Source organism: Chrysemys picta, chromosome 22 (genome assembly GCF_011386835.1).
Source record: "Chrysemys picta bellii isolate R12L10 chromosome 22, ASM1138683v2, whole genome shotgun sequence".
Taxonomy (NCBI): domain Eukaryota; kingdom Metazoa; phylum Chordata; order Testudines; family Emydidae; genus Chrysemys; species Chrysemys picta.
Genome location: NC_088812.1, coordinates 7,618,065 through 7,632,523, shown reverse-complemented (window position 1 = coordinate 7,632,523; position 14,459 = coordinate 7,618,065). Strand labels below are relative to the sequence as shown.

General features: G+C 62.1%; 1 protein-coding gene across 1 annotated transcript in view; it reads left to right on the top strand.

Moving 5' to 3' along the window:
• Nucleotides 1-14,176, top strand: part of LOC122172613 (adhesion G protein-coupled receptor E5-like) — a 78,753-nt gene extending 64,577 nt beyond the window's left edge. Inside the window, exons 6-19 of the mRNA XM_065576164.1 lie at nt 2,897-3,028; nt 3,951-4,000; nt 4,420-4,521; nt 4,914-5,088; nt 5,485-5,601; nt 5,827-6,059; nt 6,343-6,507; nt 6,976-7,167; nt 7,565-7,785; nt 10,591-10,657; nt 10,973-11,064; nt 11,526-11,694; nt 12,567-12,656; nt 13,186-14,176. Of these exons, the coding sequence (XP_065432236.1) occupies nt 2,897-3,028; nt 3,951-4,000; nt 4,420-4,521; nt 4,914-5,088; nt 5,485-5,601; nt 5,827-6,059; nt 6,343-6,507; nt 6,976-7,167; nt 7,565-7,785; nt 10,591-10,657; nt 10,973-11,064; nt 11,526-11,694; nt 12,567-12,656; nt 13,186-13,194 (1,814 nt within the window). The 3' untranslated portion in view covers nt 13,195-14,176. The remainder of the gene's footprint in view (nt 1-2,896; nt 3,029-3,950; nt 4,001-4,419; nt 4,522-4,913; nt 5,089-5,484; nt 5,602-5,826; nt 6,060-6,342; nt 6,508-6,975; nt 7,168-7,564; nt 7,786-10,590; nt 10,658-10,972; nt 11,065-11,525; nt 11,695-12,566; nt 12,657-13,185) is intronic.
• Nucleotides 14,177-14,459: the final 283 nt, after the last annotated feature.

Sequence of the window (14,459 nt, the reverse complement as noted above, 5' to 3'; positions counted from 1 at the left end):
GGTAGATACGCTGGAGGGTAGGGATAGGATACAGAGAGACCTAGACAAATTAAAGGATTGGGCCAAAAAAAATCTGATGAGGTTCAACAAGGACAAGTGCAGAGTCCTGCACTTAGGACGGAAGAATCCCATGCACTGCTACAGACTAGGGACCGAGTGACTAGGCAGCAGTTCTGCAGAAAAGGACCTAGGAGTTACAGTGGACGATACAGTGGACGAGAAGCTGGATATGAGTCAACAGTGTGCCCTTGTTACCAAGAAGGCTAACGGCATTTGGGGCTGTATAAGTAGGAGCATTGCCAGCAGATCGAGGGATGTGATCATTCCCCTCTATTCGACATTGGTGAGACCTCATCTGGAATACTGTGTCCAGTTTTGGGCCCCACACTACAAGAAGGATGTGGAAAAATTGGAATGAGTGCAGCGGAGGGCAACGAAAATGATGAGATGGCTGGAGCACATGACTTATGAGGAGAGGCTGAGGGAACTGGGATTGTTTAGTCTGCAGAAGAGAAGAATGAGGGGGGATTTGATAGCTGCTTTCAACTACCTGAAAGGGGGTTCCAAAGAGGAGGGATCTAGACTGTTCTCAGTGGTACTAGATGACAGAACAAGGAGTAATGGTCTCAAGTTGCAGTGGGGGAGGTTTAGGTTGGATATTAGGAAAAACTTTTTCATTAGGAGGTGGTGAAGCACTGGAATCAGGGCCGGCTCTAGGCACCAGCAAAGCAAGCAGGTGCTTGGGGCGGTACATTTGCAGGTGGGGCAGGGATCCAGCATGGGAGCTGAGAACCAGCAGGGGCCCTGGGAGCTGTAGTTCCTTGGTTAGCTTCTTGCCTATAGAGCCAGCCCTGGAGTAGGGAAAGAACTACATTTCCCAGCATTCCCTTGGCCGCTATCAAGAAGAAAGGGAGGGGGAAGGAGTGAGGTAGCTGAGACCTCATGCTGCAGCTTGCTGTGAATGGAGAGCTCACTGTGAACGGTAGGGATGACATATTTTAACATTCAGAAAAGAGGACACTCCACGGGGCGTAGCCCCGCCCCGCCCCGCCCTGCCCCCTATCCACTCCCTCCACTCCCTCCTTCTGCATTGGGAGGGAAATCCTGGACCTTTTGAGAGTTTTACAAATTCCTCCCGGATGGCTATTTAAAACCCCAAAAAGCCGGACATGTCTGTGAAAATACGGACGTAGGGTAGGTAACCCTAGAACGGAGAACAAGTGTGCCCAAGGAGTAGAAGGCTTTGGCCCAGATATCCCCTTCTGAAGACATCCCCAGCCTGGATTAGGGATACTGGTGGGACCTCACCTTGCAGCCCCCAAAGAAAGAATTGGGGGGGACTAAATGGACAGTGCCCCTCTCTATCTGAAGCCTAGCAAGGGAGGTATGTGGATCTCACTAGAATTTAAAATGAAAAGGAAGGGAGGGGAGGCTCTGGACCTGGGCAGCTTTAGATACAGTACCAGGCACGTAGGAGGATTTCCACTTCTGAGCCATGGAAGCAGAAATTGACTTTTCCTTTCCAGATGTAGCTAATATTCAGAAAGGGAATCTAGCACCTGCCTTCCGGATTTGAACACCTCAAAATTCAGGACTGCTCAAGCTCAATTTGGGCAGCTGTTACTTCATTTCCCCCAAATCAAATATACTGATCCACTGGAACTTGCTGTAGAAATGCTTCCCAGTGGGTTATTAGGACTGGACTTGCTATTTTCAACAGCCATTGCTTTTTTTTTTTTTTTTGTTTTATTTGTGTAAAAGGAAGACAGTGATTTGCATTAGAAAATTCCCCTTAGAAACAAAGAGTGGAAGAAAAGAATAATAAAGGCACCTCAACTTTTCCTCATTGATGTAGGACAGTCTTATAATATACATCCAGATATCCTCCAGTCACACAAACTGAAAATTGTTCCACTTTACTGCAGTTCTGCAACCATATGGGAACCAATCCTATCTGTGTTCTGTGCACATCCAAAATTCCTGCTGAATGACCCACCCTGGGAGCGAGTTACCACTGACCCAGGGCTGGGGCGGCAGGAGGTGCAGTTTGGGGGGGAGAGCCCAGGGCTGGGGTGGGGGGCAGCCAAAAATTTTTTTGCTTGGAGCGGCAAAAAACCTAGAGCTTGCCCTGACTGGAATGGGTTACCTAGGGAGGTGGTGGAATCTCCTTCCTTAGAGGTTTTTAAGGTCAGGCTTGATAAAGCCCTGGCTGGGATGATTTAGTTGGGGATTGGTCCTGCTTTGTGCAGGGGGTTGGACTAGAACCTCCTGAGGTCCCTTCCAACCCTGATATTCTATGATTGCAGCTCCCGGAGTCACAGCTGCCCCGTGTCTGAGCCGTCCGGCCAGGTCACGCTGTGATCCCCATTCTGGGGGAGCCTTTCAAATTCAGACCCCTCTCTCCTATGCCTGCTAGCGAAACCCTTCCTCCAGGGCTCCTAGCCCCCTTTCTGGGTTTCCTAGCCCCCCTTGCCTTAGGCCCCCACCACTGGGCCCAGCCCTTGGGCTGTATAGAAGTCCCACCTGTCCCCTCCCAGGTGAGCTTCCTTCTAGCTAGCACCCTGCACGCAGCCTAAGTCACTTCCCCTTTGCAGCTTAACTGACTGATTGGCCCCCACTTTAACCCTGCTCTGTCAGGGCTGGTGCAGTGAGGGGATCGCAGGGCCCTGGTCTGGAAAAGGTTGGGCCCCCCGATCTGGGGGATGGGGAAGGGGTTGTGCTGAAGGGATTGGGGCCCTGCAAATAGCAGGGAAGAAAGGAGAGTAGAATGGGGGGGGTTAGATGGAGCAGACAGACTGACCGACAGACCACGCCCCCTGCAATCGGTGGGGGGAGCCTCCATGGTCATTCGCCCCCAGTGTGTGTGTGTAACCCCGCCTCCGCTTTCCCCTCTCAGACATTGATGAGTGCAACAAGACCCGAGATATCTGCGGCCCCAACGCCACGTGTATCAACACCAATGGGAGCTACCGGTGTAAATGCTGGATCGGCTACATCCCCTTCAACGGGAGCACGACTCTGTGCCAAGGTGGGTCCTCCTGCTGGGGGCATGGAGGGGGCAGCTGGGGGGGGGGGATGGGGAGAGCCTGGTATTACACAGGCAGAGGTCTCGCCTGAGGCGGCAGTGAGCTGGGAACTGGTCTGGGATGGTGCCAGCTCCCCTGCCCCACATGGACAGGGTCCCTCTGGGTCTCAGCCCTGGCCCGGAGCGGCTCAGCCTCCCCCCAGCCCAGCCTGTCCATCCACTGGGGTGTTTCCGGTGGTATCAGAGCCACAGCCACCAGCGTGCGCAGGTCTGGCTCTGGGAGTGGAGCAGGGCCAGGCTGAGGAGGGGGTGAGCAGGGCAGCCAGGGGCCGGGCGTCTCTCCCCACAGCAGTGCCTGTATTCCTGCTGCACGGCTGGATTCTCTGCCCTGGGAAGAGGGCAGCAGGGGGCGCAGTCTGTGCCTAGTGGCCACTAGAGGCCACTGTGGAGCCAGCCCGGGGCTCCCTGCTGGATTCACCCCCCCCACCCCCCACCACACACCAGAACCACGCACAGCTGGGGGAGATGGTTGAGGGGAGATATGGCTGGGATGATTCCACAGCCCCCGCCCCACCCCACTGCGGCTCAGTCCCTCTAGGACGGGGAGGGGGACGGTTCCTTTCACAGAGATCGGCTTGTGAGCAGAGGATGGGGAGAAGGGGCTGTGCACATGTGTGGGGCTGAGTGTGTGTGTGTGTGGGTCACTGCTCCCCCTGCTGGGAGAGGATCAATTAGACCCATATCACTGACATGGGCTGGGTGTGTCCCTGCCGGGGGCGGGGGGGGAGTGAGGGGAGGCTGCTGCCGCCCCCTGCTGGAGGAAATGAGTCCTGCTTTCTGTGTCTGGCTCTAGGGCATGCACTTACCCAGCCAGACCCTGCATTTCCGCCCCCATCTCTCACTCCTCCTCCCTTTCCATCCCCAGAGCTCACCTGCCCCCAGCTGCTGGATGATGACAACTCTGCCGAAGCCAAGGTGAGTGGGGCACAGACCCCAGGGGGGGGGGATAGACCCCGATTCCCCTTTAGTGCCACGTTGCTTTTCACTGATCTCGCCCCATGAGGATTCTGGGGCCAAACTTGCCCCTGGGCAAAGAGCCAGTGGCCAGTCCCTGGAGCCCCTGCAGTCCAGCCACGGCCTAGGCCTTTGCCCCGGGGTGATTCTCACCCTCCAGGATCGGCAGCGTCAGGCTGCTGCAACTCGCTTCAGCTTGCAACCGCCGTCCCCCACCATCCCTTGCAAACGCCGGGCACCCCCTAGGGGCCAGACGGGGCATCGCCCGCGCTCCCTCTGGTGCCTGGCTTCTGAGCCGAGGGAGCCTCTCGGGACGGGGGGAGGTGGGCTGCGAGTCTGTGATCTCTTTTCCTGAGCCAGGCCTGGGTCTTGTTTTGCAGAACCTCCAGGGCAGCTTCCAGGCACAGATGGGACGTCTCTGCAAGGCGGCGCTGGAGGAGCTGAAGCAGATGAACTCTCAGAACGCCGAAGAGAAGCCGCAGGTGCCAAGCCAAAATTCGGGGCCTTGCTGGGTTTGTTCCCGTTAGGGGGAGGAATTGCTGCTCCTATTCGGATCTAGTCTCAGGGCGATCTATAGGGATGCAGCGCCTGGAACAGGAGAGAAATAAACAGCAGCACTGCCCAGAAATTCCCACGCCTGCCTCTCCGGGGGGCTCTGTGCCCAAGAAGCTGCTCTCCTAGGTTCCTAGGCTAGACGGGACCATTGTGATCATCTAGTCTGACCTCCCAGGCAGTGATGTCAATTGCAGGAGAACTTGTCTTTCCTTTCACGGGGATTGTGGGAAGGCAGTGGAGAACTAGCAATCTGGGAATGGGGGGCATGGCAGAGGCTCAGGCACTGTGACACCAACACCCCCCACGTTTGCTTGGCCAGGGCTTCTTGGACATTCTGGAGAAGGAGATAAATCTGGTTGAGGAGCAGAGCGAGAGCGTGGAGCAGAGACACCGGAGCGCGACGGTGCTGATGGCCACAGTGGAGAAGCTGCTGAGGAAGCTGGCCATGACCCTGCGTGACAGAACGATGAGATTCGCACCCACCAAGAGCACAGGTCAGCACCTGGCCACGTGGCCCCAGTTGGGCTTTCATCACCCGCAGCCTACGCTCCCGCCCCACTCCCCACAGCGCCCCCTGCTGGGAGATGGGCGCTCCCCCCTACAGCCAGTGCTCCCGCCCCACTCCCCACAGCGCCCCCTGCTGGGAGACGGGAGCTCCCCCCCTACAGCCAGTGCTCCCGCCTCACTCCCCACAGCGCCCCCTGCTGGGAGACGGGAGCTCCCCCCTACAGCCAGTGCTCCCGCCCTGCTCCCCACAGCGCCCCCTGCTGGGAGAGGCTGGGACTGGAGTAGCTGGAAGCTCCCCCACACAGTCAGGAAAGCACCTTGCCTAGCTACAGGTTTCCTCTCCATGTCTCTGTTGTGAGCCCTGGCTGGCATTGTGGTTGCAGAGCTGGGGCTGGCGGTCAGGCAGGCTGGGAACCAGAGCCAGGAGACCGTGACGCTGCAGCAGAGCAAGATGCAGATGGAATTAAACTGGGCCGGAGCCCCCGGGCAGGAAAATGAAGGTATGTGGTCATCCCCTGTGCTGGGGTCTGTATAGCGATGGGCACAGCCAGGGCATTGGGAGCAGCAGCACAGCACCGTCTAGCACCAGACTGGGGTGTGTAGGGGGACCGGGCATGGCTAGGGCATTGGGGGCAGCACCCCCAGCAGTGCAGCACCCCCTGGCACCAGTCTGCCCCAGGGCCCCTCCTGCCCCCCATTTCATCCGTCTCCTCTGTCTCTCGCAGGCTTCACGCTGGCCGGGCTGCTGACATGCCAGAGGATGAGCCCCATCCTGGAAGGTGCTGGGCGGGTGGAGGGGCCCGAGTGGGACAGGATCGGCCAGACGGGGAAGCAGGCGCAGGAGCCGGGGCGGCCCAGCTACCGTGTGCTGTCTCCAGTGGCGTCGGCCTTCATCAGTGACCCGAACCCCCAGGCACTCGGCCCCTCCGTCAGCATCCGCTTCAGCCACCTGGTGCCGGTGAGCCCCTGGGCTGGGCATGGGGGGAGGAGAGCCTGGGGCGCTGGGGGGGGGGCAGAGCCTGGAGCCATCTCTAGTGACAGCCCCCACTCCGGGCAGCAGGTGAATCCGCCTCCCACACAGGGACAAACTGATGCTCTGTGCACCCAGCCCAGCCCAGCCCCTCATACCCCCCTGACCTGCCCTCTCGGGGCCTGGGGAGTCCTTCCCCCCTGTGCAGCCCCAGCCAGCCCCCCATCCGCCTCCTGCCCCCCCCATGCACCAAGCGTCTCTGTGTCCGCAGGAGAACAAGACCGACCTGCGCCTCCTCTGCGCCTACTGGAAGCCTGACAGCAGGCGCTGGGCCACCGGCGGCTGCACCCTGCAGAACTTGACCACCAACAGCACCCGCTGCCAGTGCAACCACCTGGCCAGCTTCGCCGTGCTCATGGCCTTCTACGAGCTGGAGGTAGGAGCGGCCCTCGCTGGGGCCTGGGGCTGGTCTGGTTCTGTTCTTCCCCTCAATCCCCCCCCAACGGAGCAGGAGTCACTCCAGATTCTCCCCTGAATAAACCCATTCCCCACCGGCGGGTGGGGCCCTGGATCTGATCGGGGGCACAAGCAGCACCTACCCCAAGGGAACAGGGAGACTCCTCAGGTAGCAGCAACCGACGTGCCTTTCCGCCTGGCTGGTTGGTGGAGACCCTAGACCCTAGGGGGGACAGCCTGGGCAGCATCGAATCCATCTGGGCGGCTGGACCCAGCCAGACACTGGTTCCCGCAGGCTGCCCGGTGTCGCCACTAGGGGGCTCTCCCAGCCCTGGCGCAGAGCGAGGCCAACAGGCTAGTCCGGCTGTACCCTAAAGTCCAGCCTGGCTGCTGCCTTGGGGGGGGGGACCCTGACTAACCCCCTCACCTCACCCCACCCCCGGCACAGGACTGGACCCTGGACGTCATCACCAAGGTGGGGCTGGTGATCTCGCTGCTGTGCCTGCTGCTGTCCATCGTCACCTTCCTCTTCTGCCGCGCCCTCAAGGGCCCCCGCACCACCATCCACCTGCACCTCTGCCTGGCGCTCTTCATCGCCTACACCGTCTTCCTCACCGGCACCTCCAGCACTGGCAACAGGGTACCCGGCTCCCCTGCCAGCCTCGGGCCCCGCTCCCCACAGCGACCCCCCCAGCCAGCCTCAGGCCCCGCTCCCCACAGCGCCCCCCCAGTCAACCTTGGGCCCCACTCCCCACAGGGCCCCACGCTGGCAGCTCCACCCAGCCAACCTCAGGCCCTGCTCCCTGCAGTGCCCCCTGCTGGCACAGGCTTGGGCTGGAGAAGCCAGGAGCCACCCCACAGCCAGCAATCTTGCCTTGCTCCCCACAGTGCCCCCAGTGTCTGGGCCTGAAGTAGCCGGGAGCTCCCCCCACAGCCAGTGCTCCTGTCTCGCTCCCCACTGCGCCCCCTGCTGCCAGGGGCTGGGGCTGGAGGAGCCGGGAGCCCGGCCCTGACGTCCCACGTCCCGTTGGCTGCAGGTGGTGTGCGGCGTGGTGGCCGGGCTCCTGCACTATTTCTTCCTGGCCGCCTTCTGCTGGATGTGCCTGGAGGGCGCCGAGCTCTACCTGCTGGTGGTTCAGGTCTTCACCCCCCACGGCCTCAGGCGCCGCTACATGTTCCTGCTGGGCTACGGCGTGCCGGCCCTCATCGTGGGCGTCTCGGCCGCCACCTACAGGGAGGGCTACGGCACGGCGCGCCAGTGAGTCACCGGCCCGGGAGGGACAGGCCCAGTGCTCTCGGCCAGGGGCTCGAGGGGAACATGGCACCATGCCCAGGCAGCACACGGGGACAGGAGCGGCTGGGCCGAGTCCTTGCAAGGCGGGGTCCTCCCTCTCTCATGCAGGCGAGCCATGCTCGCCTTGTTGCCGAAGAAGGGGGACCTCCGCGATTTATGGAACTGGCGTCCCGTCTCGCTCCTCAGCACGGACTATAAGGTCGTAGCGAAGGCCATCTCGCTGCGGCTGGGGTCCGTGCTGGCGGACGTGGTCCATCCCGACCAGACCTACACCGTCCCGGGCCGGAGCATCTTCAATAACCTGTACTTGGTCCGGGACCTACTAGAGCTGGGGCGTAGGGATGGTCTGTCGTTCGCCCTCCTGTCCCTGGACCAGGAGAAGGCATTCGACAGGATGGACCACGGGTATCTCCTGGGCACTCTGCGGGCGTTCGGCTTCGGGCCCCAGTTTGTGGGTTTTCTCCAGGTGCTGTACGCTGAGGTGGAGTGTCTGGTCAGGCTCAACTGGACCCTGACCGAGCCGGTCAGCTTCGGGAGGGGAGTACGGCAGGAGTGCCCCCTCTTGGGCCAGCTGTACGCTCTGGCCATCGAGCCCTTCCTCTGCCTCCTCCGTCGGAGGTTAGCGGGGTTGGTGCTTCGGGAGCCGGAGCTGCGGCTGGTCCTGTCGGCGTACGCCGACGACGTGCTCCTCGTGGTCCAGGACCCAGGGGACCTGGTGCGGGTGGAGGCCTGCCAGGCAGTTTACTCGGCGGCTTCCTCCGCCCGGGTCAACTGGGTGAAGAGCTCTGGCCTGGTCGGGGACGGGTGGCAGGCCAGCTCCCTCCCACCCGCGCTTCAAGCCATCCGGTGGAGCGCGGGTCCGCTGCTCTATCTTGGCGTTTACCTTTCCGCCACGCATCCTTCTCCGCCGGAGAACTGGCAGGATTTGGAGGCCAGGGTGGGTGAGCGGTTGCGGAGGTGGACAGGACTGCTCCGGTGTCTCTCCCTGCGAGGGAGGGCTCTGGTGCTGAACCAGCTCGTCCTGTCCATGCTCTGGCACCGGTTCAACACCCTGAGCCCGACCCCGGGGCTCCTGGCCAGACTCCAGAGGACGGCCCTGGAGTTTTTCTGGCCGGGACTGCACTGGGTCTCTACAGGGGTTCTGAGTCTTCCCCTGGAGGAGGGAGGACAGGGCCTGGCTTGCCTCCGTAGCCAGGTCTATGTCTTCCGCCTCCAGGCCCTGCAGAGGCTCCTTTATGGTGCAGGTAGTCCGGCATGGAGCACGTTAGCGCACGCCTTCCTCCGCCGCCTCCGAGGGCTCCGATACAACCGGCAGCTCCTTTTTCTTCACCCGAGAGGTCTTCCGCGAGACCTCTCGGAGCTGCCAGTCTTCTACCAGGACCTCCTCCGGACCTGGAAGCTTTTTTCGGCGACCAGGTCCATTGTGGCCACCGAGGGCGCGGATCTCCTCGCGGAGCCCCTGCTGCACAATCCCGATCTCCGTGTGCAGGTGGCGGAGTCACCCTCGGTGAGCCGGAGGCTGGTCCTGGCAGAAACCACCAGGGTCGGAGACCTCCTGGACTACACCAGGGGGGACTGGGTGGATCCCCGTGCGCTTGGCCGGCGCATGGGGCTCTCCACCCTCGCGACCGCTCTGCGTGTACTCCAGGAGGTGGGCGCTGCATTGTCGCCTCCTGCTCTCAGCTTCCTGTGGCGGGTCCTGCGAGAGGGCGCTCCCCGCCCACCCCTCACCCCGGGCCCTCCAGACCTTTTTATCGGGCCCCTGTTCCACGAGCCCCCCCGACTCCCCCGCTCCCATAATCCGAGCCGGCTGCACGTTCTGCAGCCGGTCCGGTTTCGAACCGCGCCCAGGGACCACCTGTACACGCTCGTGCTCCACACGTTGGGCGGGTGAGCCCGCCCACCTCCCGGTTAACCAATATGGGCTCAGCCGGGAGTGCTGCTGCCATCTGGGCCCACCAGGGGAGGGGAGGGGTGGGCCCCCATGTGTAGGGTTACCATATTTTAATTTAAAAAAAGGAGGCCCCGCCCCAACTCCACCCCCTCCCTTGAACGCTCTGCCCCCTGCTCCTCCCCGTCCCTTGCTTCCCGCGAATCAAATGTTCGCGGGAAGCCTGAAACAGGGAGGTAGCAGGTAAGCTGGGGCTGGGGCTGGGGTGGGGAGCGGCGCGGCCCAGTCCGGCCTCCCCGGCTGAGCGGCTCCCTCTGGCGGCCGGCCGGCCCCGGCCAAGAGGCTCTGGCCCCGACGTCTCCTACCCGGCTCGGCTTGGGCTCTGGGGTTCCGGCCCTGGTTCCGGTCGAGCGGCTCCGGCCTGCCCTGGCCCCGGCGGCCCCAGCGGCCCTGGCCCCCGTCCAAGCACCGCCGGCCCCAGCACTGCCGGCCCCAGCACCGCCGGCCCCAGCGGCTCCGGCCCCCGGCCGAGCACTGCCGGCCCCAGCGGCTCCGGCCGGGACCCAAGCCCCATGACCCCTCCCTCCCTATTTTGCCGGACATGTCCGGGAAAATCTGGACATATGGTAACCCTACCCATGCGGTGGGTGAGGCCAGTGTGAGGGAGGGGGCACCCTCCTGCCACTAGGGTGAGGGGAAGCTTCTGTTCAGAGCCCCAACCCTGGGACACTTGTACAACACAAGGAAGCTCCCAGGCACCAAGGGGGGGGCTGTCTAGTCTCCATCCCCCACTCTGCCGGTAGGGGGGGCAGACCCCACCCTGCAGTGCCCCCTGCTGGCAGGTGAGTGACTGACCCGTGTCTGTCCCTCCCCCACAGCTGCTGGCTCTCGCTGGAGAAGAAATTCATCTGGAGCTTCCTGGCGCCCGTCTGCATCATCATCGCGGTAAATCCCCTCCCCCAGCCCAGCCCCATGCTAGCGCCTGGCCCCCTGGCCGGCCCCTGAGGGCCTGGCTGTCGGCTGCCCTCACTTCTTTCCCCAGCCATCCAGCCACCTCTCCAGGGCAGCTGGGCCCCTTGCTGCCCCCCCCCGCAAAGTCTCCAGCCTCCAGGGGCCGAGCTGGGTCACTATGGGGAGTGGGGCGCCCCCGGCCCAGGCAACGGGCTGCCCCATGGGCTTCACAGCTGGCAGATCCCATAGCCCCCACCCCTGGGACACAGTTGCCCCCCTCCCAACCCGCCTCTCCCCTGCCCCCGGCAGGTCAACGCCGTGATCTTCGTGGTCACCGTCTGGAAGCTGTCGCTGAAATTCGCTGACATCAACCCCGACATGAGCCAGCTGAAGAAGCTCAGGTAGCGGGCGCGGCCCCCGGGGCAGCAGAGACCCTGGCACTGCCCTGCTGCCCCCCGTCGGGGGAGGGGGAGCTGGGGGGGCATATGAGTAACGAGATGTTATCCCTCCATGTGTGGGGGGAGGGGGCAACCGGGGGGAGGGGGCCACAGGTGAGTGACATTTTCCCGCACCCCCTACTGGCTGGGGGGCAGGGTCTGGGCAGGTGGGGCTGTGTGCAGGAGATGTCAGTCACATGCGGGGGGAGAGGTGGTTCTGACTCAAGGGGCGGGGCCCTAGGAGAGAAGGGGAGGTGGGGCAAGCCCTCAAGAGGCGGGGCCCTGAGGGCGGGGGGAGGTGGGCTGTGACTGAGGAGTGGGACCCCAGGGGGACAGGAGCTGAGGCTGAGGGGCGGGGCCTCAAGGGGGGAGCTGGGCCGTGGCTGAGGGGCGGGGCCATGTGACTGGTTCCCCCTCCCCCGCAGGGTGCTCACCATCACGGCCATCGCCCAGCTCTGCGTCCTGGGCACCACCTGGATCTTCGGCCTGTTCCAGTTCAACCAGCGCAGCCTGGTCGTCTCCTACATCTTCACCATCCTCAACAGCCTGCAGGGGCTCTTCATCTTCCTGCTGCACTGTCTGCTCAAGAAACAGGCCAGTCCCCCCCGAGCCGGAGCTCAACCCCCCTCCGGGCACCCCCACAGCCAGCGCTCAGCCCCTACCCCACAGCACCTCACCCCCAGGCTCCTTCCACAGACAGCACTCAACCCCTGCCCCACAGCCCCCCCACTGGCAGCTCCCCCCGTCATGCAGTGTGGGGGAGTCAGGGCCCTGCACCCCCCACTTCCTGCGATTCACCGGGACTCTCAGCCAGCCAGTAAAACAGAAGGTTGATTAGATGACAGGAACACAGTCCAAAACAGAGCTTGTAGGTAGAGAGAACAGGACCCCTCAGTCAGGTCCATCTTGGGGGGCAGGGAGCTTAGACCCCAGCCCCAGGGCTCCCACCGTTTCCCCAGCCAGCTCCAAACTGAAACGCCCCAGCCCCTCCTCTCCCTTTGTCTCTTTCCCAGGCCAGGAGGTCGCCTGATCGCTTTGTTCTCCAACACCTTCAGTTGGCATCTTTGCAGGGGAGGGGCCCAGGAAACAGGGTGTCTGCCACTCTCTGTGCAGACACCATCACACTGGCCCTCTCGGGCTCTGCAACAATCGCACCCCCTTATCCCACCACCTAGATACTTGAGAAATGCATAGGGGAAACTGAGACACCCACACAGTATTCAGAGAAAACATTAAGAACATTCCCACTTCGTCACACCCCCCACCAGCCAGCGCTCCTGCCCCACAGCGCCCCCCACTGGGAGCTCCCCCCAGTGCCCTCTGCTTGGAGGGGCTGGGGCTGGCGTAGCTGAGAGCTCCCCTCCTGCCCGGCCACTTCTGGGCCCTTGTCTCCCTACAGCTGAGGCCCCACCCCCGCGAGCTCCCCTGCGCCGTGGGGTGACCAGCCCTCTCCTCTCTCCTGCCAGGTGAGGGACGAGTACCGCAGGTGGCTGAGCTGCGGCGGCCTCAAGAGACCGGCCAAGAACTCCGACTTCTCCAGCTCCACCACCACAAGGGTAAGGGGGGGCTGGGTTGTGCCGGGCTCCACAACAGCACAGGAGCCTTCTGCCCTGCAGCCCTTCCCTGCCCCCCCACCCTCCCCTCCTGCTCCAGCCCCCACAGCCAAACCCCACCCAGGAAGTGCTCACTGCCTCCTGCCCGTGTTTGCGGGGGGAGGGTTTAAGAAGAGGAATGAGGCAGAGCTGGGCTGAAAAGGAATTAGAAGCCAGAGAGAGGGGCTGGGAGCCCTGGGGTCTGTCCCCAGCTCTGGGAGGGGAGGGGGGATCTAGGAGCCAGGACCCCTGGGGTCTGTCCCCAGCTCTGGGAGGGGAGGGGGGATCTAGGAGCCAGGACCCCTGGGGTCGGTCCCCAGCTCTGGGAGGGGAGGGGGGATCTAGGAGCCAGGACCCCTGGGGTCTGTCCCCAGCTCTGGGAGGGGCTGAGAGCCAGGACCCCATTTGTCATTTTGACTCACCATGAGGCAGCATGGGGCGAGGGGACAGTGGGGGGGTCGAGTCCTGCTCTAACCCCCCCCTTTCCCAGCAGGGGCTCTAGCCACCGCAGGATTCGGTGTTGTAGCTCTCTTGCACTCAGCCCATTTCCGGACACCGCAGCTTTGCACATGAGAAAACCCGGCCCCCTGCCCCCGGCCTGGCCCTGCCCGTGAGCAGAGACCCACCACGCACCTGGACTCGCCGCATGCAGATGCTTCAACAGTTGCCCAGCGGAATCTGACTCCCAGCCCCCGCTGCTCCAACCCTCTTAGGGTGACCAGATGAGGGAAAGAAAGAAAGAGGAACACAAGGGGGGGTGCAAAAAAAAAAAGTCCAGTCAGTCCCGCAGGCGGAGCAAAAAACAAAACCCAGCGCTGCCGGCAGATATCGGGACGCGGGACAAACCCCGAAATATCGGGATGGTCCCGATTTTATCGGGACGTCTGGTCACCCTAAACCCTCTAGATGACATGTTCTAAGGGCAGCTGGGCCCACGGTGATCCTCGAAGTCCAACCAGCTGCAGAACAGGCCCCCGCCCTTCCTGGATTCACTCCTGCTCCATTGAGAGCAGAACGTCCCGGCTCCATTGGGAAAGGGCCAGTGCGGAGAATCCACCACGCCCCCGGGGAAGCTGTCCCGGGTTCATTTACCCTCCCTGCTGATTTCCAGTGTGACAGTCTCGCTTCCAGCCCTTTGGCTGCGAGACTGAAGAGCCCATGATCACAGTCCCTATAGACTGACCCAGTCACCCCTTCCCTGTCTCTGCTAATCCAACTGAGCTCCTGGAGTCTGTCACTACAGGGCAGGTTTGCGAATCCTCACGGGCCTTCTGGCCTCTCTCCAATTGATCAGCCTCTGGCTGGAAGTGGGGACACCAGAGCTGGACACTAGTTAAGCGGCACTCAGACCAGTGCCAGATACAGAGTAAAATAACCTCCCTCCTCCTACCTGAGCGTCCCCTCTTCACCCATCCACTGAAAGTTATTTCATTAAATAACAACAGACAAACCCCCAAACCACAATCTCATCTTTTTTTTTTACTAAAATCTCCTGATTTGGGAGCCGATCTCCTGATTTTGGGGTTTGTCTCACTTGATCTCCTGGCGCTGTTCATGATCAGCTCCCACCAAGAGCAGAGAGAGCCTGACCCACCTGGCCTCTAGGGGGAGCTGTTTGCTTGGTGACATATAATATCTGATTAGTATTAAGCCTTGGTGATTATTTCCCATTAGCCCTGGTTGTTGCTGGCCCCACGGAGGCGTGAACCCCATGGCTCAGGCTGTTGTTGTCATGCTGTCTCTCACTTGCTCCCTCTGTCGCGTTCT